This window comes from Mastigoproctus giganteus, chromosome 1 (assembly GCF_048544385.1).
Source record: "Mastigoproctus giganteus isolate SK-2022 chromosome 1, ASM4854438v1, whole genome shotgun sequence".
Lineage (NCBI taxonomy): Eukaryota > Metazoa > Arthropoda > Arachnida > Uropygi > Thelyphonidae > Mastigoproctus > Mastigoproctus giganteus.
Window position 1 is genome coordinate 147905621 of NC_143575.1, and position 27653 is coordinate 147933273.

The 27653-nt window shown below is 36.6% G+C and overlaps 1 protein-coding gene across 1 annotated transcript in view; it reads right to left on the reverse strand.

Annotated features, from left to right (window-relative positions):
• LOC150091185 (glucocorticoid-induced transcript 1 protein-like) overlaps positions 1-27098 on the reverse strand; it is a 362458-nt gene extending 335360 nt beyond the window's left edge. Inside the window, exon 1 of the mRNA XM_090382684.1 lies at positions 26709-27098. Coding sequence (XP_090238810.1) covers positions 26709-26958 — 250 coding nt within the window. The 5' untranslated portion in view covers positions 26959-27098. The remainder of the gene's footprint in view (positions 1-26708) is intronic.
• Between the last annotated feature and the right edge of the window lie 555 nt (positions 27099-27653).

Here is a 27653-nt window from a genome sequence, read left to right on the forward strand (position 1 = left end):
ACATCAAGGATATGCCTTAATCTTTGACAATCACTGTGGACACAGATAGCAGATGACAGAATGACTTCTCGGTACGGTAGAGATGGTTATATAGGTTTTACGGGAACCACTGAATTGTGGAATGTTTTAGCTCTTAATTCATATCCTTAAGAATTAATCCCTTTAGCCCATAAAACCTAAAGGGATTCTTAATCCTTTTAGCTCATGCATTCTACAGCATCAGTTTATTATTCCTAAAGGCCAGAGATGTGAACAATGCATACCCAAGTCTCTTGAAATCAGTTTGTTTGGAAATTTTCTTCTTTATATGGAAACTATTTTCAATGTAATGTCAATTCAATGTAAGAGGAAATCAAAATAAATTCGCTATGTGGCAGTTCATTCAAGAGAGGTCCAACTGTATATATAAATATACACACATAAAACAATCATAGACCCTTACAGCTTCATAAAATAGACTATTTCATTTGGAAATAGACTTTTTTGGGACAAAACTTTTTTGGGAGCTGCTGCTAAGTGGAATTGATTTAAAATTGTTTTTTTGTAACTTTTGATTTAAAATTAGTAGCATAGCATTTATTTGTAATTCCCTGATTAATTTGGGGCATTTGTTCTTTACTTGGCCCTAGTAACTGCTTAAAAAAAACACAGCTGATTTCTGCCACCACTGTTGTACTAATAAAAATGTTTGAATTTTGCTGCCATTTGTTTCAGCATTTAGAAGAGGTGTATAAACTATAATTTATAGCAATACATATGTATTGCTATAAATTATATTGCTGACAGGAGAGAATGCTTCTACAGGGATGGGGTACGGTTAAATAGAAAGGGTGCAAGAATATTTGCTGATGTTAACAAGGCATGTCAGGTGGATTGGGAAACTGCTAGCTCACTATGACTTCGGGGGGGGGGGGGGGATACACAGACTAAAAGGATAGCAGCGACCGCAGGCAGAGGCAAAAATGATTCTTGCACTGCTTCTATTAGAATGAGAGGCAGCCTGGAAAGCAAGGCAATGGAGATTTCCAGGACTTCTGGAAGTCATAGTGGAACAAATAAATACATGGGCTGTGTTAGGGTAACTAATAGAAGAAATAGGTGCATGTATATTTGCATATATACCAATGCTAGGAGTATAGTTAATAAATTTGATGAGCTTGAAGTGCTACTCAAGACAACAAAGGCAGATATTGTTGGGATATCAGAGACGTGGTGTCACAGAGACATAACCAGTGGAGATTTTGAATTTGGGGAGTACAATGTGTACAGAAAGGTAGACAGGACAGGAAGGGAGGAGGGGTTATGCTATTAGTTAAGAAACACAAAATCTAAGGAAGTGCATCCAACTGATGTTGGTGGAAAATGAAACGTTGAGTCTGTTTGGTGTGACATAAGCACTGGGAAAGGAAAAATGAGAGTAGGAGTGTGTTATGGGCCTAATGAATCTGATGAGTATAATGAGAAATTCTTAAGAGAAATAGAGTGAGCTAGTAAATCAGAGTGTCTTATAACGGAGGATTTTAATTTCCCAGGGACTGACTGGAATTTGTGGGTTGGTCACTCACACGCTAGCAAGGCTTTTGTGGATTTACTCGACGATTGTTTTCTACAGCAGCATGTTCAGGAGGCAACCAGAGGGAGCAATACTCTTGATCTGATTATCAGCAGTAATTATTCATGCATTAAGAATTTGCAGATAAAAGAACCGCTGGATGATAGTGGTCACAATGTACTGATGTGGGAATTACTTAAAGATGTAACTACCATCAAGGCTAAAGGGAACGGCTTTTGATTTCATAAAGGTGACTACAGGGGTCTCAAACAGTTTTTAAATTCTGTACAGTAGGATAAATTGATGATGTTACCAATGTTGAATTCTAAATGGGAAGCTTTCGGGGATTTAATTTTGGAGGCTACTAGGTTTAGACCTAAATGGATGTCAGATGAACTGATGACGCTCGTAGCAGAGGAGAAAAATGTATGGGATGCATGTAAAGTATCAGGTGACACAGAAGCCTATGGCAGATATAAACTAGTCTGTAATAAAGTTCATTAGACAGGCGAAGGCAGATTATGAGAAATCCTTGGCAAAGGATGTAAAGAAAAACAGCAAAGAGCTTATGTAAACTCTAGAAAGGAAAGGGATGAATCAGACTGGACCAATTAACATGGCTGGGTTGACTATTGATGATCATGCTAAGGTAGCTGATAAACTGAATGAGTATTTTGCATCTACATTCTCACATGAGGAGTTATTCGATGTGGGGAGTGCCAGAAGTTCAAAGTCTAACAGGGAGCTAACTGGTTTTGTATTAACTGAGAGCAAAGTAGAGGAGAAATTGTTGAAATTAAATACAAAAAAGGCACCTGGGGATGGATGAGAACTGGATAGATCCCATTTGCAAGTAAGCAAACCCTTAACCATAATTAAGAGAACTTCCTTGGACTCAGGGGAGGTCCCCATGGACTCGAGGTGTGCAAATATCACCAATTCAAAAAGGGAGTTCAAAAGGTGACAAGTAACTTTAGACCTGTTAGTTTAACTTGTGTTCTGGGGAAAACAATGGAATCACTGGTTAAAAAAGCATTCCAGGATGATCGAAACAAGACTGCAGTAATCTAGACTTCCTAGTTCATTTCACAAATATAGGTGGTCTCAATTCTAATCTCAACAATGTCCATTTCCACTTGCCGTCTGCCAAACCCCATGTACTTTTTCTGACAGAATCTCAGTTATCGGTTGATTCAGCTACTGCTCATCTCAGTTGCCCAAATTATTTACTGTATGATTCCTTTCGCCTCAAAGGTGGTACTTGTGCATATGTCCGTTCCAATATTTCCTATTAGAGACTTGGTAATTTGGAATCTCCTCTGGCTTAAAATCTCTCACCATCATTGTGCCAAATCCATCTGTTGTCTGTACCGTTCTCCCAACTCCACTAATCACTTGAAGCAATTTCACTTCCTCTCTTTGCAACTTGACTTACTCCAGTCCAACTTTTCTAACAGTGAGGTAATTTTCCTTGGTGATTTTAATGTTCACAGCTCCAGCTGGCTTCCGTTTTCTAGTCACACCGACCCAGCTGGTCAAGACGCTAAGACTTTTGCAATTACTAATGACCTTGCACAGATTGTTCATTTACCTACAAGAATACAGGACAATCCTAACCACTGAGCCAACACACTTGATCTTTTTCTCACAAACAACCCTTCTAAGTACACGGTCGAAGTGAGTATTCGTTTAGGCACCTCAGATCACAATTTGGTGATTGTCTCTTCTCCAATGGTGCCTTTATCTCATGGCTATTCCCAAACTTATATTGTGATGTCAACGTTTGCTCAGATCATGTCAATGAAATTATTCTTGTAGGAATGGAATCCTTTATTCCACACTCCACTTTAAAATCTCATCCTTTATCTAAACCTTGGTTAAACAACAAATGTGCTAAGGCTGTTCAAGAGAAGAACGGTGCATATCGTAACTGGCTTGTTTCCAATTCTATAGTTTCATTTTCTGTCTACACCAAAGCTCGCAACAACCAGTCCAAACTAGATTTTGAGCAGGCTAAGAGTAGAAAACTAGCTTCTTGCCCTAATGGTAACCGAACATTCTGGTCTCTTGCCAAAGCTATTGGCCACAACTTTTGCCCATCTCTGCTCCTACCTCTATTAAAAGCAGATGGTTCTTTTGTCACTTCAGTCAAGGATAAAGCTGACCTGCTAGCATCACATTTTCCTTCCAACTCATGTAATGATCTTGGTAAAACACCTTCACACCATTCCCAACACACAGCATTCAATGCCTCCTGCGGTCTTCCGTCAAAAGGATATCAGAAGGATTTTGACAAATCTTGATGCTAAGAAAGCTCCAGGTCCTGAAGGCATTTCTCCACTTGTTCTCAAAACCTGTGCTCCTGAACTTAGGCCTGTTTTTTGCCACCTTTTCAACTTTCTTATTCCAAAGGTGTTTTTCCTTCTGTTTGGAAATTTCCTCTTATCCAGATAGTTCTTAAAAAGGGTGACAAATCCCTCCCATCCAATTATCGTCCCATTGCAATTACTTCTACTCTTTCTAAAGTAATGGAGAAATCAATTAACCGCCAACTCTTAAACTACCTAGAAACCTTCCGTCTGATCAACGATCACCAGTATGGATACCGTCAGTGTCGATCCACTGGAGATATTCTGGCTTATGTTACCCATTTATGGACTAATTCAATGGAAAGGTTCGGTGAAACACAAGTAGTTGCTCTTGACATCTCAAAGGCTTTTGATCGTGTTTGGCATAGAGGTCTTCTAAACAAGATTCCATCTTATGGTTTGCCAACTGTTTTTAGTAATTGGTTATCCTGTTTTCTCTCTGATCGCTCACTGAGGGTGATGGTAGATGGCTCTCTGTCTTCTAACTTCTCCACTAATGCCAGTGTCCCCCAAGGTTCAGTTCTTTCCCCCACTCTTTTCCTCTTGTATATCAACGACCTTCTTCCATTGACCAGAAATCCTATCCATAGTTTTGCTGATTGTTGTTGTTGTTATTTGGTTTTTTTAGGAGCATTAGCAACTAAGGCCATATTGCTCCGGCATATGCGGGTCATTCCCTGGCCTTTCCGCATCCTCCATATTTGGTGGTGACGGGCTCGAACCCCGGTCTAATCAAGAAGAGTGTGCTATGCACTGCTGCTCCTTCCCACCTGGCTACGGAGGCGCCAGTTTTGCTGATGATAGCACATCGCATTCCACTTTCAGAAACCTTGCCCTGCTGAATCAGCAGGAACTTTCCGAATATCTGCTACCAATTCCCAAAGACAACTTAATTGATTTCAATCCTTCTAAAACTCAGTCTTGTCTTATATCTTGCAAAAAGGATTCTTCTGCTCCTATGCTTATCTTTGGTGACACTCTGATTCCTAGGCAAGTTGATATATCTCTTTTGGGGATTACCCTGACTTCTAATCTCTCTTGGCACAAGCACATTACAAATATTCCTTCTTCTGCATCTAAAAAACTTGGTTTTCTCTTTTGCTCTTAGCGTTACTTTTCTTCCAAAAAGCTGTTCACTCTGTACAAATCGCAAATCTACCCTATCATGTAATATTGTTCCCACATCAGGGAGGTGGCCACAAAACCTCTTGAGTTTCTAGATTCTATTCAGAAGAGGGCAGTTAGGTTAATTAATGACTCCTTTCTAACAGAGTCTCTCCACTCGCTGTCTCATAGACGTACTGTTTCTGCTGCATTCCATTTCCACAGATACTTCCATGGGTTCTTCTGAATTGGCTTCTATAATTCCCGCTTTATCTTTCAAAACAGTCCGAACATGTGCCACCAACAGCCATTTACTGTCCAACTTAAAACTCACAGAACCAACTTTTCATCTTTCTCAATTATTCATTCAACTGCTTTTTTTGGAACAGCCTTCCTTCATATGTATTTTCTGAAAATTACAGTCTAAGAAGTTCAAGTCTAATGTCAACAAATATCTTCTTTCATCTTCTCAACCTCCAAAGAAGCGCGGTACTAAGTACTATAGTACTTAGTACCAACTGAAGCACGGTACTAAGTACTATAGATTTTAATACCTCTCATGTTTTTGGTTTTCATAAAAAAAATAGTTAAGACACAGCATGGATTTGTTAAAGGGAGGTCTTGTCTGACCAATTTGATTGGATACTATGATGTGGTCACAAAGGAATTGAATGCCAAAAATAATTTTGATATCATATACTTGGATTTCAGGAAAGCTTTTGATACTGTTGCACATGGAAGACTGCTGTACAAACTGGATAGGTATGGCATTAAGGGCAAGTTGCTACAATGGATAAAGGGTGGGAGATGATAGAGAATGGTGATCAGTGGGTACTCCTCTACGTGGACTAATGTTATTAGCAGTGTCCCTCAGGGTTCGGTGTTGGACCCTGAGGTTTTGTATATTTCTCAATGATATTGATGAAGGTATATCAGGTTTAATGACCAATTTTCCTGATGATAAAAGGTTCGCAGGGTTGTTAATGACTGCAAAGACAGTATGCTACTGCAACAGGATCTAGAAAAGTTAGGCAGATTGGTTGAGAAGTGACAACTGAAGTTTTACATTGACAAATGCAAAGTACTGCATATGGGTCACAATAACCGAAGAGACACATACAAACTGTGTGGTACTACACTCAGGGAAGTGGAAAGTGAAAAAGACCTGGGTGTAATTGTGCAGTCAAATATGAAATTCGCCAAGCAGTGCAGAAGAGCTGTCAGGGCAGGTCATGGAGTCTTGTCAATGATATACAGTGAAACTTCCCTTTAACGGACAGCCATGGGGAACAAAAATGTGTCCGTTAGAGAGGTGTCCACTAACAAGAAGTCTGAGGGAGAAAAAAAAAAAGAAAGAAAGAAAAATCGTTAAACGTTTAATGTAAAATTAAATTACATTATATACAGATTTTGCACAATATTTTTGTAAATAATATACATACAATTGTGCTATGCATATTATGACTTTATCTTGAAAAAAATACATACAGTAATCACTTATTTTCTTCTGCACCTTCTTCTGGCTGATAATTTTGTTTTCAACATTTGTTTGGAGTGAAGAAACCATCGAAAGTCCTTCAGTATCTTCTTCAGTGGCAAAAAACATTTTTAAACGATTGATTTGTATGAGCGCTTCTATTTTCATCGGTGGTTCGTCATTAATATGTTCTTCGACAGAATGACCTTCCATTCCTTCATCCCCATGAGGAACTTCTTGAAAAATATCGATGATGTTGTTGATATCTATAGCACCATCTTCTGTAGTGAGGTTCGAGTCTATATCTTTGTAGCCTGGGTCGCTTGTAGCGGAAGTATCGTACATTATCAATAGATGTTGAAGTTCTTGTTCTTCTTGGTGCTCCACATTGCTGTTCACAACTTCAATTTTTGCGTTTGAGAAGCCAGACTTTACAAAACAGTTCACGATAGTTTGTTTTCTAATTGCGTTTACTGAAGAGGAAATCCACTGAATCGCAACTAGGATGCTGATTTTCTTTGCAAGGTCACTCGCACATGTTACATCGTTCATGTTTGCAATGAGATGTCTTAAAACACGTTTCTGTAGGAAAGTTTAAAATTTTTTATTATCCCTTGATCCAAGGGCTGACACTCTGCAGATGTGTTTGGTGGCAGAAAAACGATTTGAATGATACAATTCAATGTGCGGGTGAGATGCAGCATTATCCATGAAAAGAATAATTTTCTGTTTTGACGAATCATGTTTTGGTTAAAGTGACTTATCCATTCACTCATGATATCTCGTATCATCCACGCTTTTTTATTAGACTTCCAGTCAACATTCAAAAGATTCAACTTTTTGCCCTTGAAACAACGAGGATTTTGTGGGTTTCCTATAACAAGAGGTTGTTCAAAGTCTCCCAGCATATTTGAACAAAATAGTACAGTCAAGCGTTCCTTAGAAATTTTTCCGCCCTGGCACTTTTCGTTTTTTAGACTCTGTTTTTTCAGGAAGAGCTTTAAAAAACAACCCTGTTTCGTCACAGTTGTAAATATCCTTAGCTTCAAAATCACGACATAAATCTTCCAATTTGACGGTCCACTCTGTTACAACCCCAGTATCAAAGATCCACCTTCACCACTTACGGTTTTCCAATAAATTTTATGCCGAGTTTTGAACTTGCCTAGCCATCCCACAGAAGCTTTGAACTCATTTACTCCCATAGATTTCGCAACCTCCAAAGCCTTTTCCCTAATAATAGGCCCATTAATGGGAATTTTTTTAGCACGTTCGCGACAAAACCACTCATGCGTAACATTGTCAATTTGAAGTCCAACAGTTTTCGGGAATGATTTTTGAACCTGATTATTTCCATGTTGTCAAAATTGTTTGAGCATTTCATTTTTTTTTTCCTTTAGGATGTCGCTTACCTGCGTCTTCCCGATTTTGAATTTTGCAGCGAGATTGCGAATACTATTTTTTTGCCGATCATACGCATTAATGAGTTCGACTTGATCTTTTAAAGTTAAATGTTTACGAGAAGACATTGTGCACTTCACACGACACTGAACAAAACTGGAAACTGAAAAGACGAAAGGCCGACCAAATTCCCCCCCCGCCCTCTGCACACACCGAATTCATCAGAAGTTTTACACGTGCCTTAAAATTCTCGAAAAAGGGTTTAGAACCGCGACGTAAACCTTGATAAAATTCAGAAAATCGGAAATAGAAAATAAACACACAATTGAGACAATACGTGGAAGAAAGGTTCCTAGAAAAAGGGCCGTCGGTCTCCCGCAGTCCATTATAAGGAGATAAAATTAAGTGCTAATCTAAACGAAACAGTGCAGATTGCCTGTTCGCGTCCATTACAGAGAATGTCCACTAGACAGAAGCTGAAAACACGTTAAAACCAATGGAGGCGAGTTGGGGAATTTGAAAATGTCCGTTGTAGAGAGATGTCCGGTAGGAGAAGTTTCACTGTATAGGAATTTTGCTAGCATAGACAAGGAGGTGATTATCCCGTTATACAAGGAAATGGTCAGGCCACACCTGGAGTACTGTGTACAGTACCGTAGGTCTCATTTTAAGAAGGATGTAGAGCTGTTGGAATGAGTACAGAGAAGGGTAACAAGATTAGTGAATGGAACAAAGGGTTGCTCTTACAAAGAAAGGCTTAAGTTTTGCAGATTACAGTGTTTGGAGACTAGGCACCTGCGAAGTGATCTAATGGAAGTGTATAAGGCCTTGAATGGGTTGAACAAGCTGAATGCTGATGGGATTCTTCCTCTTGCTCAGATTAAGAACCAAGGGAGCACAGATTCAAACTGAGGAAAGACAATTGCAGAATAGATGTGCGTAAATATACTGTTGATATACTGTATATTTATAATTATACAACAGTATATCTAATTATACAACACTGTATGTTGTATAATTAGATATACTGTTGCCTTTAGTCAGCGGGTAGTTGATTGGTGGAACAGACTTCCATCTTTTGTTGTAGAAGTTGATAGCCTAAATAAATTTAAGGCTGAACTGGACAGGCATTTGGAACAAATGGAGGGGTGAAATGGGAGGGTTTTGTGTTTTTTTTTTTTTGGCTGTTGCTGCATCAGCTTACTTTCTTACATCATATGCCTCTACTAATGCTAATGTTTTAATAACTTAGCTTTTTGTATCAGTGATTTGGTATAAATATAGTATCACTCAACTAGTAATATATGCATAACAGTGGAATTGTAGGTTTTTAATTGTGGTAAACAAGTAGTTGTGGGCTCTAATCACATTGGTTGGCATATATTTTCTTGTTTCAGCTAATAAAGTTGTTACTTTGAATTTAATTGTTTAATTTTTAACTGAGGCAAATCAGTAACTCGAAATTTCAAATCACATAGTTTGGCATTAGATAAACTGATCATATATTATAATTACTTAGGACATAAAAGGTATAGCGTAATTCATATAAACTAAAACTTTCACAGGAGATACAAAATATATAGGCGCCTCCGTAGCCAGGTGGGAAGGAGCAGCAGTGCGTAGCACACGCTTCTTGATTAGACCGGGGTTCGAGCCCGTCACCACCAAATACGGAAGATGCGGAGAGGTCAGGAAATGACGACCGCATATCCCGGAGCAATATGGCCTTAGTTGCTAATGCTCCTAAAAACCAAATAACAAACAAACAAACAAACAAACAAAATATATATACTGTAAGCTTGATATTGCAATCTATATATATTTAATAACAAATGGCATAGCATAACCAGAGAACTAGTCACAGTGTCATTACCGCATTAAGTATATAAGTTGAGCATAGCATTTTTAATTACAGGTCCTCCCCGACTTAGGTAAATGTTGCGTTCCACTAAAAGCTACGCAAGTCGGAATTTACTCCCATAAGTACGTCGCTGCGGAGATTTAGAAGGGGTCAGCTGCTCAACCCAGTGAAAGAACATTAATGGATGACTGGACGGTGGGTTTTTTATTTTCATCGTAGATTTCTTTGTACCAAGCAAGCATATCATTCACTCCTTTGTTAACTTTTAAGATCGTTCGCTGTCAGGATCCATCTTCTGAAACCTTGCCATTACTGATGCAATTTCACGAAATGCCACTGCCATCTCTCCCTGGTGAAGAAGCATCTCGGCTCCTCATTTGGTTCATCTTGAGCTTCGTCGGCATTTTCTTCTATCACTATCGCTTCCTGCAATTCAATAAGTTCTTTGTTATAATTCCTTCTCTTCTTCCTCTATTAACTCCTCCATGTCTTTGGCAACAACCTCCAACTGAAATAGCTCTGCAACCTTTACAATCTTATCTGTAACCTCTTTGTATGATTTGTCTTTTTCAAACCCTTTGAAGCCTTATATGTGCTGTAAGCATATTTTTTCCATGGGCCATTTAAACAACTTTTATTAATTTCTGTCCAGGCCTTATTAATGTTTAAGATGGCATGGTAAATATTGTAAGATTTCCAAAAGTCTCTTAAAGTAAAATTTTTCTCACAGTCTAATGCAGACAATGCCTGAGCAAATGTGTGTAAATAGTATGCTTTTAAATTCGAAATAACACCCTGATCCATAGGTTGGATGAGTGAAGTTGTGTTTGGCGGTAGAAATATGACTCTCACGTTTGAACTGAAATCATCTAGATGCGTAGGTTGTCCAGGAGCATTATCTAATAGAAGCAAAATCTTGAAAGGAACGTCCTTGTCTTTACAATATTTTTTTAACCTCGGAAATGAAGTAGCATTTAAACCAATCCTCAAAGAGAGATACTGTTATCCATGCTCTCTGGTCGATCGGAAATGCACAGGTAGGGTGGCTTTATTGATGCCCTTAAATGCACGAGGATTTTCAGAATGGTACACAAGCAGTGGTATTACTCTGTAATACCATGCTGCATTAGCCCGAAGCAAGAGCGTGGCCCTATCTTTTGACAACTTGAAACCTAGCATTGTATTTTCCTCTTTGGCAATTATGGTCAAACAGGCATTTTTTTCCAATACAGAGCAGCAGTCTCGTCAACATTAAAAATTTGCTGCATTGAATAGCCACCTTCAACAATAATTTTTTCCAACACAACACAAAATTTCTCTGCAGCATCAGCACTGATGACTTCACCACATACTTTAATGTTGTGCAAACCAGCACGATGCTTGAACCTATTAAAATCACCCCTTGATTGCCACAAACTTGGGTTGGGGTTTGCTGTACTTATCCTTAATATCTTTATAAATACTTGTTGCTTTTGCTAGAATGGTCATTAGACTTGGGGCATTCGCTATCTGATTTTCCATTCATATTATTAACAGCTGTACCATCTTCGATATAGTACCTGAACACTGTTTTGTAATCTTGATCTTAAGTGCATTGATCCTTTGCTATGTTCTTTTATACGTGCATGGTCCTTTAAAATAGTATTCACTGTTGAAGCAGCGAGACCTAATTCCCGTGCAATAGATGACACACTTTGTCCTGCTTCTTAATCATTTTCATCTTCATTTCTAAATCAATTTTGTTTCCTGGCACTACCACCAGTTGCACTTTTCGTTGGTCGCTTTCCCTTCATCATTGTAATACGTAAATAGGAGCAAAGTGAAGTTTCTGAAAATTTGTTTTTTTTTTTATATGATTGAAGTAGTGAAGGGGAACACATTTCACCATAATTGCGTAAAAATCCACACAACTGCAGTTATCGGTATTATCACAAATGCAATAAGATCGAGTTTACTACCTGTTTATAATTAGATATACTAAGAGAAAATCCCAATAAACCGGAGAGTGCAAATTGTTTTATGGTCGTGACCTCCAGAAACGTGCCGGGGAGTTCCTGTATAATGAATTTGAACGGAAATCATGGGACATGGTGTTGCCCAATGTAAAGAGTGCGAGGATATTAGGTGCCAAATCAGCATTATGGGCATTTATGAGAGCTTAAACAACAGGGTGGATGCCCTCAAAGGATTTATATTGGGGGCTCCTATCAAGCTCTCAACTGCCAACATCAATGGCAAGCTTCCACTTGATCATCAGGCAACACATAAACAACCTCCAAATCAAAATGCACAGGTCCCACAGAAGTTAGTTGTTGGTGACACTATTGCCAGGGAAATATGTCGTGAAAAAGGGATAGGTGGAATAGGACCAGAGTATGTCTACTAGGGGCAAAAGTTGATAATGTTCTAGAGCATATATCATCTTTTAAAGGCACAAAAGGTGATACTCTTGTACATGGTGGCACTAATGACATTAAGAATAGGCAGACTTAACAAGTACAGAGCAATATTAAAAAAAAGTTGCAAATCAGTGTTGAATTTGGAAGTATCAGCAATTCTGCCCAGACACAACAGGAGGTGGTGCATCATGAGAACCTTGTCAAATTCAGCCACAGAGAGATTGTTCAAGGCTCATGTGAAAAAATTTCTCAACATGGTCTATGCTTGTTAACAGGAGAGACTGTTTCTACAGCGAGGGAATACATTTAAATAGAAAGAGCAAGAACATTTGCCCATGATATCAGGGAGTGTTAGGTGGATTGGAAAACTTCTGACTTGAATGGATACACAGACTAATAGATTAAGAATAGCAGTAGGCAGAGGTGAAAGTGATTCCTGCACTGCTTCTATTGGAATGAACAGCAGCCTTGAAAGTAAGGTGCTGGGGACTTCAAGGACTGCTATGGGTCATCGTGCAATAAGTAAATACACTGGCTCTGTTAAGGTAACTAAGAGTGAGAACACAGTGCATGTATACTTGGATGTACACCACTGCTAGGAGCACAGAAAATAAATTTGATGAATTAGAAGTACAACTGAAGACTAAAAAGGTGGACATTGCTGGGAAAGAGATATGGTTTCACTCAAATATGAGAATTGTAGAATTTGAATATGTACAGTACAGCACAGTGTGTAGAGAAAGGACAGACAGGATAGGAGGGGGTTATGTTCTTAGTTAAAAAGCACAAAAAATCTAAGGCAACACATCCAGTGCAATATTATTATGGTTTGATGTGGCAAAGCACTCAGTTGGCAAAACTGAAAGTAGAAGTCTGTTATAGGCCTAATAACTCTGAGTACAACAAACAATTGTGCAGAGAAACAGTAGGCAACTGTGCAAGTAAATCAGAACATCTTAAAATGGGAGATTTTAACTTTACGGATCAGATACTGACAGGAACTTGAGGATCAGTCATTCACAGACTAGAGAGACTTTTGTGCATTTATTGGATGACTGTTTTCTACAGAAGCATGTTAGAGAGGCAACAAGAGGGAGAAACACTCTTGATCTCATTATCAGCAGTGATTATTCATGCCTTAAGAATCTGCAGGTAAAAGAACAACTACATAGCAACTATTACAATATACTGATGTGGGATTTACTTAAAGGTGCGACTGCCATTAAAGGTTAAAGCAAGGGGTTTTTGTTTCCATAAATGTGACTACAGTAGTCTCAGACAGTTTTGAAATTCTATACAGTGGAACCAACTGATGACGTTACCATAAGCCAATCCTAAATGGGAAAAATTCAAGTTAATCACAAACTACTAGGCATTTCATACCAACTAAGAAATACTCCAAAGTTTTAGGACAATGGATGTCCGATGAACCAATAAGTCTTTGTGAAAAAAGAAAAATATATGGGATGTACACCGATGAGCCAAAACATTATGACCACCTACCTAATATCATGTTGGTTCTCCACGTACAGCCAAAACAGCTCATACCCGGCGAGGTATGGACGCTACAAGATTTCTAAATGTCTTGTGGTATTTGGTACCAACATATAACCAGCAGATCATTTAACTCCTGTAAGGTCCATGGTTGAGATGCTGCAGATCGGAGTTGCTGTTCCAACACTAACCACAGATGCTCGATGGGATTGATGTCTAGGGAATTTGGAGGCCAGGGCAATACCTGGAAGGCTTCCTCGTGTTCCATGAACCAGTCTCAACGATTCCGGGTGGTGTGGCATGGCAAATTATCCTGCTGAAAGACGGCACCGCCAGAGGGGAAGACTGCTGCCATGAAAGAATGTACCTGGTCAGCAATGATGTTAAGTAGACGTTGGAGTGTCGAGCACATCGATGACTGGACCCAGGGTATCCCAGCAGAACATCGCCCAAAGCATGGCACTGCCGCCACCAGCTTCTTTTTGTCCCACCTTGCATCAATGCACCATCACTTCGCCAGGTAAACGATGTACCCAGCCATCCACATGATGAAACAGGAAACGTGACTCATTAGACCAGATGACCTTCCCTCAAGGTCCAGTTTCGATCCTCGCGTGCCCATTGCAGGCACTGCCACCGTTCAATCGTGGTTAGCATGGGTACTCTGAGTGGCCTGTGGCTACACAGCCCCATTTTCAGCAGGGTCTGATGTATTGTGACACATTACTCCCAACACCAGCACTCCAATTACCAGCGAGTTGTGCCACAGTGGCCCTTCTGTAGACAGACACCATTCAGGAGAGCCTTCGCTCACCTCTAGCATTAATGAGCCTTGGTCGTCCAACACCTCGCCAGCGGTTACTGGGTTTCCCCTCCTCGGACCACTTTCGGTAGGTACTAACTACGGTGACCGTGAATATCCCACCGGCCATGCCGTTTCGGATGTGCTCTGACCCAGTCATCTGGCCATTACAATTTGGCCTTTGTCAAACTCTCTTAAGTCCGCTGCCTTTCCCATCTGAAGAAAAGAGTAACACTGATTAACGGAGCTCAGTATCATGTGTTTTTTATACTGTGTCTTGACCAGCGCATGTGTCATAGATCACCTGCAGTTGCTTCGATTTGCATAACGACTCAATGGTCAATGTTTTAGCTCATCGGTGAATATAAATTAACAGGAGACATGGTAGATAAACTCACAAAGGAGGCAAGGCACGCAAAGGCAGATGAGAAATCTTTGGCAAAGGATGCAAAGAAAAACTCCAAAGACATCGTTACTTATATAAACACTAGAAGGAAGGAGACATATCAGATTGGTCCACTTGATATCGATGATTCGACTGTTGATGTTCCTGCTCAGTTTGCTGACAAACTTAAATGAGTATTTTACATTGAAATTCACGCATAAGGAATTCTTTTGGGAAGTGTAGGCCAGAAATTTATCAAACTATTAGGGAGCTAAATGATTTCCTAATAAATAACTGAAAGAAAGTGGAAGAGAAATTGTTGAAGTTAAACATAAGAAAGGTACCTGGGGTGGATGGGATCTTGCCAATCATATTAAGGAAAGCAGCAAAGGAAGTAAGCAAACCCCTATCCATAATCCTGGACTACTCAGTGATATGAAAATCTCTGAGTAGTCCAGGACAGCTCATGGGATTTTGTCAATAATATACAGGAATTTGCCTAGCAAAGATAATTACATTGTTATCTCATTGTATAAGGCAATGATGTCACACCTTGAGTACTGCATACACATCTGTAGGTAGGCCTCATTTATGGAAGGATATCGAGCTGCTGGCACTCTTACAGGGAAAGGCAATGAGATTGGTGAATGGAACAAAGGGTTTCTCTTACAAAGGAAGGCTTTAAGTTCTGCAAATTTCAGCATCTGGAGACTAATCACCTGCAAGGCAATCTGATTGAGGTGTTTAAGGCTTTGAATGGATTAAGCAAGCTCAGTCCTGATGGGATTCTTCAAATTGAAATTGAGGGAGGAATTTTGTAGAAAAGATGTGCAGATGTTTGTCTTTAGTCAGCAGATAGTTGGAACATGATTGTTGTTTTGGAATGTGATAGCTTATATAAATTCAAGGAAGAACTAAAAATCCAGGTTTAAAACTGAGGCTAAATTTAATTCCCTTCACCCAGACAGCCATAACCCACAATTTGAGAACATCTGACAGAAGATGTATTTTTATGAATCTAGAACTGAAACCAATTTTTCTGGCCATTCGACTCTTGCCTAAGACCAAATGAACTCAGCAGCAGTGTGAAAAAGACAAATTTCTCTCATATTTTCCCCCAAAATTTTCTAGTGTGTAGAACATCAGTGATCATTGTTTTTTACTAAAACAATAAAATGGGTTTTTTTTTATATTTATTTTGTGGTTTATGTTACAATAACAAGTTAAACATTTAATTTCCTTACTTTTCTTTTTATATTTACAATTTGGGTAGAGCCCCCTAAACAAACTGTGCAGAGGGCTAATGAATCTCTTAATCTGGCCCTGCTAGCGGTAAGATGCTAAAGCAGATTATGAGAAATCTTTAATTAAGAATGCAAAGAAATTACATAGCCATCAAAAGAAAAGGAGTATGACAATGGCTAATTTGATATCAATGGTAGCAATGCTGATAACCCTGAAAAAGTAGCTGAATAAATATTGTAGAAATACTTGAGACCAGTACCCTAGCTAATACTAACTGGGATTGAATAATTTTATATCTGAAAACAGACTACTGGAAGAGAAATTATTAGGTCAGAAGTGAATAAGAAGTACTGAACCAGAAAGTAATCAAATATATACAGTTATATCAAAGGAAGCAATAAATGGTCTTCAAAACCTAGGCTATAATAATAGGAACATCCATAGATTCAGGCAATAAAGAGATCTAGGTTCAAACACACGACTGGAGGAAGTGTTAAAGGCTTCATCTGTAGTTGGCTGACCTCAGAGAAGTAGGGAGCAGTGTCTCTCTGCCCCACAAGTTATTACAGGTTTTAGAGCCAGCTCACCATGCAAATCAACCCCTAAATACATCCCTGTATATATGTGATTGGAAGGATCAAATAGGAACTACAGAAGTGCAAGCTTAACTTCTATACAAAGGAAAATATGGAGACATATGCTTTTTCCCCTGCCTTTTTCTATTATTTGTTCTTAATGTTGCAGTGGGATTTACCTAAATGAAGCTGCAGCATTTTAATTTACTGTGGATTACATGAGGTTAATGGTTGTTATTCTCTTAAAGTCATCCTGTTTAAATTGATAAATAAGCAACATTTGTTAACTTTATTACATTGTAAGTGGTCTAATTTTGGAAGTATATAGAGATGCTAAAAAAAAAAGCAAATGTTTCCCAATGGTGGGTAAATAGATGAATAAAGGAAGTATACAATGGGCTATCTCAAAAAGGCTCTAACTGCACTGATCAATATAGTTTTCCTAGAATTTTTCATCCCACATCCCACAAACAAGCAGTTTGTGTGGCAGTTTACAGAATAAAACCAAAATAATAATAAAATAAGTTTTTGGGAAGAGGAGGGGATATAAAAGAACAACAAATGAAATGAAAACAAATACAATTCAAAAAATTATGTAATGAGGAATGGATTAAATCCAAAGGGAAAAAAAAAGGTTCCAATTCAATAAAAAAAAATTATAAAAATTAAAATTTATATTAAAAAAAACAGTATGTAACTGATAATGTTAGAGTTGCTATGGTCTCGACAAAAAGTTAGGACACAGTATAAGATAATCTGAACAGGAAAAAGAATTAAGGGAAGCACGGCATGATTTTATGAAAGACAGATCATGTCTACCAGTTTGATGTAAATACTATGAGACTGTCACAAAAGAACTCCATGAAAAGCATATCACAGCAATGTGATGATAAACTTATCATTCCATAGAGTTCTTTGCTATGACTATTCTCAGGGAAAAAAAAAAAAAAAAAAAACAGCTAAGCTTTTGAGTCAGTTCCACATGCTGCATTCTATATACAGGTGCTTCAAAGACTATTGAAATGCATTTCCCAAGTGAAGTCACAATTTCGAGAGAAAGGCAGCTGGTTCTTGTTGCATGATAATGCCCCATCCATTCCACACTTGTTGTGCATACATTTCTGACAAAACATGGCATTGTATAGAACAACCATTCACCCTGCTCCTGATATAAGCCCAACAGACTTCTTCCTAATCACTAGTAAGTGACATACATGCAGTACAATTTTCAGCATGTGTATTAACAATAATAAAGAAAAAATTGAGATCTGTTACAATGAAGTGTATATACAGTAGCATATCCTCTGGTGCAGGAGGATACAACTGCCAAGGAACTCAAGATGAGGAGAGCCCAAAAATGAGAAAAATTAAATTAAATAAATGTACAAACCAAAACTGAAAACAAGTTGTCAGTCATGATCATGTTGAACAAATTCTTTAATGTCTCCTATGTCGTTATCAGTTCATATAAGGTTATAGCAACAATTTTTTTTTTTGTTTGTTTCTTAAATGGTCTTTGCATAAATGTTAATAAGTCTATAATTGACTTTTAAAATTAATATGCATATGTACACAAATATTAATTCCAATTAATGCAGAATAAATGTACAAAACTTATGTCAGTTATTATAATAATGAATAAATGCGTAATAAAAAAAAATATCAATAAAGTTCCCACATTTCACTTACTTCACATTAAAATTACCTTCCAGGTTTCACTGATATGAAATCTCATTTTACATCAGCATAATCAATATTGTTAGTAATCCAATATTCAACTGAAGGCTGTGACAACCCTGTAAGTCATTCTTAAACTGGCAATGGTGGCACCATCAATCATAACATTCACAGGGCCTAACTAGCCCATCTATTTTTATTTTTTTTTTTTCTGAAAAAAAAAAAGTTTTTGGTTTTTTAAAATTCTGCTTGAAGTATTGTGTGATCATTTCCTAAATCAATTGCATTACTCATTAAAAGTAAGTTTTTAAATGGAAAAAAAAATTTGTGCTTATTTTCAAACTAGTGAAACCAGTTATATTAGTGGGGAGAAGGAACATTATAAAAATAAAATAAACATGAAACTATTTAGTCACTTCCATTTTCAAGTTCATAAAATGCATTGGTGTAAAAAAAAATTTCAAACTAATGCATGCACACAGTAATAATATGCTTTGCCAATTTCACTTAACTTACATAACAGGTTAACCTCAAGTATCACATGTTTTTATTTATTATTTTCATTTGCTAGAGTCACAGGTGAAAAACAATTCTTAAAATGACAGTGTCTGGATAAAAACTATCTTTTCCCAAAGTACCTTGTAAATAATATTTTTGGATGAAGCAGTGGACTCTCGCCAATGATTGTGTATCATTCTTTGGAGATTGCATGTGCTTGTTCTAGTGCTGCTACAATGCAACTAACTCATTCTTATAGAATTATTTGTCAAGGCATGGGGGAAAAAAATGCTTCCACAGGTGGTTATAACTTCATTTGTTTCAAATTTTTGCCCACCCAAGTGAAATTTAAGGTTGGGAAAGGAAAAAAAAAGGTCTAATGGGGCCATTTTAGCAATCTGTAATACCTACAAAAAAGTTATTTAATTTTTTTTTTTTTTTTTATTAACAACCCCAAGCATGGCAGGTATTAGAACCTGTAGTACTTAGTATCTTGCATAGGTGTTGAAGGTTGAAAAGATACTTGTTAATATTAGACTTCAATTTCTGTAGATTATAATTTTCAGGAAATATGTATGAAGGAAAGCTGTTCCAGAAAACAGAAGTTGAAAGAATAAATGAGGAAGAAGAAAAGTTGGTTCTATGAGTTTGAAGTTGGACAGTAAAAGGCTGCTGAGTGGTTACAGCATGTGTTTGGATGGGTTTGGAAGAGAGAGAGAGAGAGAGAGAGAGAGAGAGAGAGAGAGAGAGAGAGAGAGAGAGAGAGAGAGAGAGAGAGAGGGGGGGGGATTATAGAAGTCAATTCAAAAGAACAGTGCCCATGGAAATATCTATAGAAGAGGCATGCAGCAGAAATAGAATATCTATGAAACAGTGAATGGAGAGCTTTGTTAGATAAATCAATTATTAACCTAACTGCCCACTTTTGAATGGAATCTAGAAGCCTGAAAGAAGTAGCCCCATCCCACCCCCGATGTGGGAACAATATTCCCCGGTAAGATGGATTTGCAATTTGTACAGAGTGAATTAGCTGTTTGGAAGAAAAGTAATGCCAACAGTTTTTTAAAAAAAAGAAAAAAAAAGGTAATCTCTAATATGATCTTATCCAGGAATCTGTGTGTGTGAAGATAAGCATAGCAGCAGAATCCTTTTTGTGAAATATAAGGCAGGACTAGAAGGATTAAAGTCAGCTAAATTAAGTTTTCCCCACTGGAAAATTTCCTACAGAGCAGCATTTCAAGATGGTAGTGGAGATTTGAGGAGAAGTTGAAGATGTTCATATAGGGCAATGTTTCTCAAACTGGAAGGGGGAATGCAGTGCTATCGTCAGCAAAACTATGTATAGGATTTCTGCTCAGTGATAGAAGATCATTAATATACAAAAGGAAAAGAGTGGAATAAAAAACTGAACCTTGGGGAACACCTGCATTATTGGAGAAGTTAGAAGACAAGAGCTGTCTACCATCACCAGCAGTGAACAGCCAGAGAGAAAAACTGGATACCCAATGTCAAACCATAAGATAGAAGCTTATTTAGAAAAATGAGTTAACCTGATCAGAAGCCTTTAAAATGTCAAGAGCAACTGCTTTTCACCAAACTTTTCCATTGAATTTGTCCACAGATTAGAAACATAAGTATATCATCAGTGGATTGACACTGATGGAATCCATACTGGCAATAATTGATCAGATCAAAGATTTCTAGATAGCTTAGGACTTGACAGTTCATGGATTTCTCCATTACTTTAAGAAAGAGTAGTTAAATCTCATAACTGACATAAAAGGTTAGCACAGTTTAATCCTGTTACAGTTTGACCTGCTGAAACACAGTCAATCATTATTATTCCTTTGGAATTCCAAAGGATTGCTCCCATCAACCTTCTAGCTGATGAAACTGTTTTTTTCCTTCTTTGTGGTGAACTAGGATGTTTTCACTGTTTGGACTGCTGCTTTGACTCAGGATGGCAGTGGTGAATCCACATCTTGTCCATGGTTAGAAATCTTGCCAAAAAGCAGGTCTGCTTCAACTTGCCAACAATAGAAGTCTTGCAGCAAATGTTTTTGTTAGAAGCCATGTGACAAATCTTGCAGAAAACGTTTTTGATAAAACTCTATTCTATTGCCAGAATCTTTTACACTCATTCATTCAAGATACCTATACCATGTAGTATTTTGTGGATTAAAAAAAAAAAACAGTATGGCCAAAATATTTTACCTCAGGGCAATAAAATTACTTAGCACACTCCAACCACTTTGAAGAGAATAGCTAGAAAAATATAATAGTTATTTTAGAATTTAAGTTTATTTTTGGCAGTTGTAACTGATTTGTGACATGGAAGAGTTTTTAGGTCATGAGACATGCTGGACCAGTGCCACTGCAATTTGCTGCACATGTCTAACACCAGCTCTGGAAGTGACTACAATTCTGACAAGCTTCCAGAAAATCATCATATTCAGTAAGGTATTCGGGTCAGGTTAACCTGCCAGTGATGGCAGATCACCTGAGAGGTGACCCTTGAAAATAAGAATCCCAAAATTAACTACTAATTAGAGATTAAAAATTTGAAATTTTTTCAACCTTCCTAAATATAGACAAACTTTTACTGCAAATGAAATTTTTCTCTGAAGTGAATTTTTTTTTTTTTAGCAGTTTACACAGAGCAAGTGCCAGAACCTGCACCTCATCACAAAGTTTCAAGTTACATGGTTGTTTATAGTTTCACATTATTTGTTTTTACTTTCCCACTAGTTCAATAAACACCTAGTCTTACTGTATTTGCTTTAAGTTTATTACTGTTTTCACATAGTAAAGACTGGAATAGGAAGCCCAGTATTCTCTTCTGATGTCTGCTACACTGCACCAAGCAAGATATGTAGTTTTAATTTTGTGTTGTGAAATGTAACAAATTCAAATTAAATTTCAAAAAATTGGAAATGGAAGCGAATAATAGTATCTAATATATGTTTAAGTTTAATTTTTTAAAAGGTTATTTGCACGCAGAAGGTTATTTGCACAACATAAATACAACCATTACGATCCACATATATTGCAATCCATTAAGAAAAGATGAAATATTGGTATGCAAAAAATCCAAAAACCTTTTCCAGAAATTAAAAAGAAAGGTGATCACGTGTTAGGTGACCTGTCACCTTTTTTTGGTACATTTTGGGTGCCAACACTGCCAGGTTAAGGATAATAGTAGTCTATTATAAACAGTTTTTCTGCAAAAAACATTTCCAGTATAATAGCATGAAAATTAAAAAATATGCAAAAATGGTTGGTTATTTGTGTTGCAAGACAGCAGAATGTTTAGCTGCCATGAAGCTAAACAACTGATGGAATAACTGTACCAATTCTCTCTCTCTCTCTCTCTCTCTCTCTCTCTTACCCCCCCTACATGTATACTAATAATAAAAAATAAATAAAAACTTGGAAAGAAATTTAGTGGTGGAATTAGAAATATTAAATCAATGGATGGGGATGCAAAAGTTACAGATCAAGCATACACTCAGCTTACTCTGAACCACTCCATATACTGATAAAATTAATATAACCGTTCTATGGCACAAAATTTTGTCACAATTATAAAAGAAGAAGCCAAGTTATAAGTTATAAACAACTTGAAAAACTATTATGAGTTTGTGAAGGAAGATAACCATACATAACTTAATTCTAGAATTGAATAAAGTCATATTCTCTATGTTTATTAAGAATTACTGTTTGAATAAAACTTGGGGTGGGGGATGCCATGCTCGTGCTGGATAACATAACTGTGGCAAAATCAGAGTGGCCTCAAACAGATGAATAAAAAAGTTAAAAGAGAGGGAGGGTGGGTTCCTCAACACATCATCTATGATTATAGCATTTTGTTACCTGTGTCTCCCTAGATAAGATAGTGAAAATAAACCAACAATACAAATTGACCTCACTCGGTATATCACCGATAAGATTTAAATTACTGCTTCATGATCTAATTTGGTAATAAAATGTTTCTGAACAGTCAGCTAGCTCCATTCAAAGATATATGGATAAAGTCAACAAAGAGAAACTGTTGAGTGTGATGAGATAAAACATAGATGAAAACTTAATTTCAGAACTGGATTAACTTCATATTTCATAAATATTAACAACACCTTTTCCTGAATGCATGTTACAAATAACAGGAGTTGGTAGTTCTATAGTTAAACTTAGTAAACTTTACACAAGCACAGTAGTTATTTTACTTTACCCAGTGGTGTATGCCAGATTCTGTATTCAATTTGCTTGTGATATTTGTAATCCTCATGGGTTCTAGAATGCCATAGATGTTGGTTGTAAAAGTGAAAAATAAGATTCCATTTAACACCAAGTGGTTGGTTTACTTAATGAGTAAATTCCCTTCCCAGTGATACACTTTTTAGACACATCAGCATATATAATGCACCTATTGTTTTCATGAATGTGTTTGTCCATCCACCTACAAGGTGGATGGACAAACACATTCATGAAATAACTCAACTTCCAGTGGATGAATTTATGATATTTTATATTTGGGCCTTTAAAAAAACGATTTGTCAAGCTATCCCAAATTTAATTAAAATTGGACCAACAGAAATCTGGCAATTATTTTATTTTTTTTTTTTCATACATATTACATAGCCTACACATATACTGCATATTGTAGCTGAAGCACTGGATACTATATTTGTTATGTGTTGGCTAGAGAAATGAATGGGCAGTGTGATAGATGTGCAGAATGAAATTTTCTTGGTTCATGCACAAAAGTCATTGTTATTATTCACTTTTAAGAGCTTTACTATATGCATAATGTGCTGTTGGTCCATCCATCTGTCTGCAATTTTATATTTAAGCCTTTTTAAAAAAGATATTGAGCAATTCCAAATATTATTAAAATCAGACCAACAGAAATTTGGTAATTATTATTTTTTCCCACCCTCATAGAATAACTCAACTCCCAGTGGATGAATTTTACATTTCACTCTTTAGAATGATTTGTTGACCCATCCTAAATTTCATTAAAACTGGACCAATAGAAATCTGGCAATTATTTATATTTATTTTCATACACACCACATGGGCTATTCACATACTGAGCTGAAGCATTGGATATTATGCACTTCAGAAGGAAAGGGCTGAATTTCAGAAATGAAAATTTTCTGTTTGCACATAAAAAAGTGGCCTTTTTATATATATATATAAATCATGAATTATTACTTGCTAATGCTCCTAAAATGTAATGCACTAGCTTATTTTATTTATATCTCTCAATGAACTTTTCTCAATAACAGTTGTGTGTGTGGGGGGGGGAGGGGACCTGCATCTGGACTTAACATATACTAAAGTAACAAAAACGCATACAAAACTTACCCATACACTAGTGGTTCAACTGCTGTTATCATGCTTATAATATCCTATTTATGCAAATACATTGATTATTTAATTTAGAATTTAAAAATTATCATTAAACTCTGATTAATATCATAAATTCAATGCCTCGTTCAGATTTTGAATAATATAAGATTCATCTTCATAACTGAAATATCATTTATGTGTTTCTTATGTTTCTTTATGATATTGCCCTAGGGCAATATCATAAAGAAACATATTCAAGAACATTTTTGATAATTTTTAATAATAGGCAAATAGCATTTCACAGGAATGAACCCTCTGTTCATACCAATTATCAAAATGGAAAAACATTTGACTTGTCATACTTTCTAGAATGCATCCCAGTCATAAAAAGAACTACCTGTAATAGTCTTATTTACATTAAACCCAATTAGATGGTATGTAATGTAAATTATATACCATTACATGCCTAATTACATGGTATGTAATGCAGATTAATACTTAATTAGTCTTAGCAACATCTGAAAAATTGGTTAGCCTGTATTGCAATAAAAAAAAAAAACTGCTAAGCCAGAATTAATAAAATAAAACTTACCTGAGAATGTATCACCTCAAGAAACCTCACAGATCCAAAGATACACAAGTATTCATAACTGTGATATTAAAATCATCCACAACACTTTTTTTGTTTAAAACTTTTTTTTTTTTTTTTTTTACAAAATGATTGCTGATTATAATAAGATTTTTGTTCCAGCATTTCTGATTTGTTTTCATGAAGACAGCATGTTAAGGTACACAGTGATTTATTTTCTAAAAGCTTGTCTTTCTATTATTGACTGTTTGTTCCCATATGTATTTCTCAGTTTGGGTAGTTATAACATTGGACCTCAGCCTCTCAATCCAGTCTGGTGACAGTGTGTTTAGCAGTTATTATTATTATAATTAGCCATATGATGCAAGGAGGCCTGAGGCTTTTGCTGCACCAGCCAAAAAAAAAAAAAATTTCTGAGTTACCCCTGAGAAAAACAGAAGGGAATCACCAAGAAAGAAGAATGATGATACTCTCAGGACCCTGCATGTGCCAAGCCCATACCTCACCAGATGAGTTACCAAAATCATTACTTTCCTTTCATTCTAAAGTCCTCATAGTTTCTGATGAAAAGAAGATCCAGCAGACATGATTCTGCTTTATTTTTTGGCCATTTATTATATATATTCCTCCCCCCCCCAAGTTTGACATTAAATTTCACACTAATTGAATATTTCCCCGAGTCTGGCAAGCAATAGAAGATAAGAGGGAGGGGATGCAATCCAACAGGTGTGTAGAATATTTCACTAGTCCTTTCATTTTATTTTGTCCTCTTCTTCAGATCTGAACATAATACTTTCATCCTAGAAACAACAGACTTTTTGAATTTAAGAGAGAAACTGTTTGGGGGGGGGGGGTTACATTATGGCACAGAGTTATAGTAAAGGTTCTTCACTGAAGAAACATTCCAAAAGTGGATATCAACACATGCAGTAAGCTACACGTTCATATTGAAAAGTTTAAATGTGGGGGGGGGGGGGGGGTACTTACAATCCATGCCAAAAAATAAGAAAGAAAGGAAATTAAAAATATAACAGATAAATACCTATATTCTGGGACAACTTTTGTGCTATAGAATAAAAAGTTATATTTTTTTTTTTTTCTTTTTTATTTACTCAACACGTTCAACAAAAAAATACTAACGGTTAAGCTTCAATTGGCAAAAAAAAAGTCAATCTACTTCAAGGAATTCGACTTTATCTTGTCTTGTCTTAGTAAAATGGTCAAATCAAATTTTAAATACATTTAAAAAATAAATTTTTGTATAGAAATCCAAAAGGTGCAAATCACTAATACTTAAACTATTTTGAGTATCAAACGAAATTTTATTCATAATGAACGTTATAAGATTTATGTTAACTGTCATATCATGTTTATGTTTAAATTACATGTTTGAACAAACTCATGCAACAGAACCTGAATGTTTTTTTTTTTTAAGCAAGATACATTTGAATAATCTAATATAAACAATGATCTAATAAAATCTAATAAATTTTAATCCTAATAAATGATAATGATTCATTTTCGCAATAACGAGTTTAAGGAACTTATTGACGCCGTAATATTATATGTTGAAACTGTGGGAAGACTGACACTAAATGAACACTTCAATCTATTTTTATAAATACCTAATATTAATATTATATAAATACCTAATGATCAATATTAAAAATACAAATACCAAGCAAAATGCTCTGAATACAACTGTTCATTTCCATTGAAATGGTCTATTGTACATATTAAGTACGGAGAATTCCAATAACAATGTCACATATTGCCTTAACAGCTTGGGAAATGAACTTGCTATCAATCTTTTATCACATTGCTATAATATATGGTTCAATCTACTATTTTAATAAAATTCGAAAAATTTGTAACACTCATTAGGAAAATGACGGCATTTTGTAATGGATGAATTCCAATCAGCTTACCTTTAAACCCTGAAGAACCAGATATACGTCTTTCATCCGGCGACTGCCTACTCCTAATTTTAGGTCCATCACTTGACCAATTACAAGTAGGGGACTTTGATGGACTCCCTCTTTTGTTTGCATTCCTAGTTGGGCTAGCAGTAGTACTGCTTTGTCGCATCAGTGACACGGGCAGCGTTGCCCTCATCGGGCCTTGTTTTGTAGATCCTGGAGAAGCATTTCTTCTTACCCGAGGAGGCTGGCCGGACATTATTTACCACTAGCCAATGCTCTTTTAATTAATCTACTGTTTCTGGAAGACTACAAACAAATCTAAAGGAACCGTGATAATACCGCAATATTCCAAAAACATTCGTCGTCTAAATACATACACACACTATAACGTCCTTCCGTCACTTGCCTCTGTCAACTCACTCTCGGACCCAGTAAATGCAGTTTCGCATCTAGTATCTGAGATCACGTGCATATGATAGGAACATTCATTGGATGCGTGCCAAACTCTGCGCCTCACAATGCAGTGGTTACCCACTTTTCATTCAAGGGCTTTCCTTGGTGACATTTTATTGGAAAACTGACTGTAGTTTATTCTTTAAGCTCAGCAATTTTTATTAGCTGAGCACTTTTGCTGTTTGACAAAAAGAAACTGTTTTCTTTGTTTTCAGTTAAACTACTAGGTGATCAAGTCGACCTTGGTTTTATCCATTTTCAACGCAGGCATTATGGATCTTTCACTGACAAGTGTACAGTGATTTAGTGTGTTATAAAATCATGCGCCACAGAACATAATACAGTATTTGGATATTGAAATGTACAAACTTCACACAGTTATATTCGCTAATGATTATGGGTCCAAGAACCCAATCGATACTGCCAAGAACACTCCGCTTACCTAGCTACTCCACAATTGAAGGGTTTTTTTTTTTTAACAGAAGTCAGAAAAATATT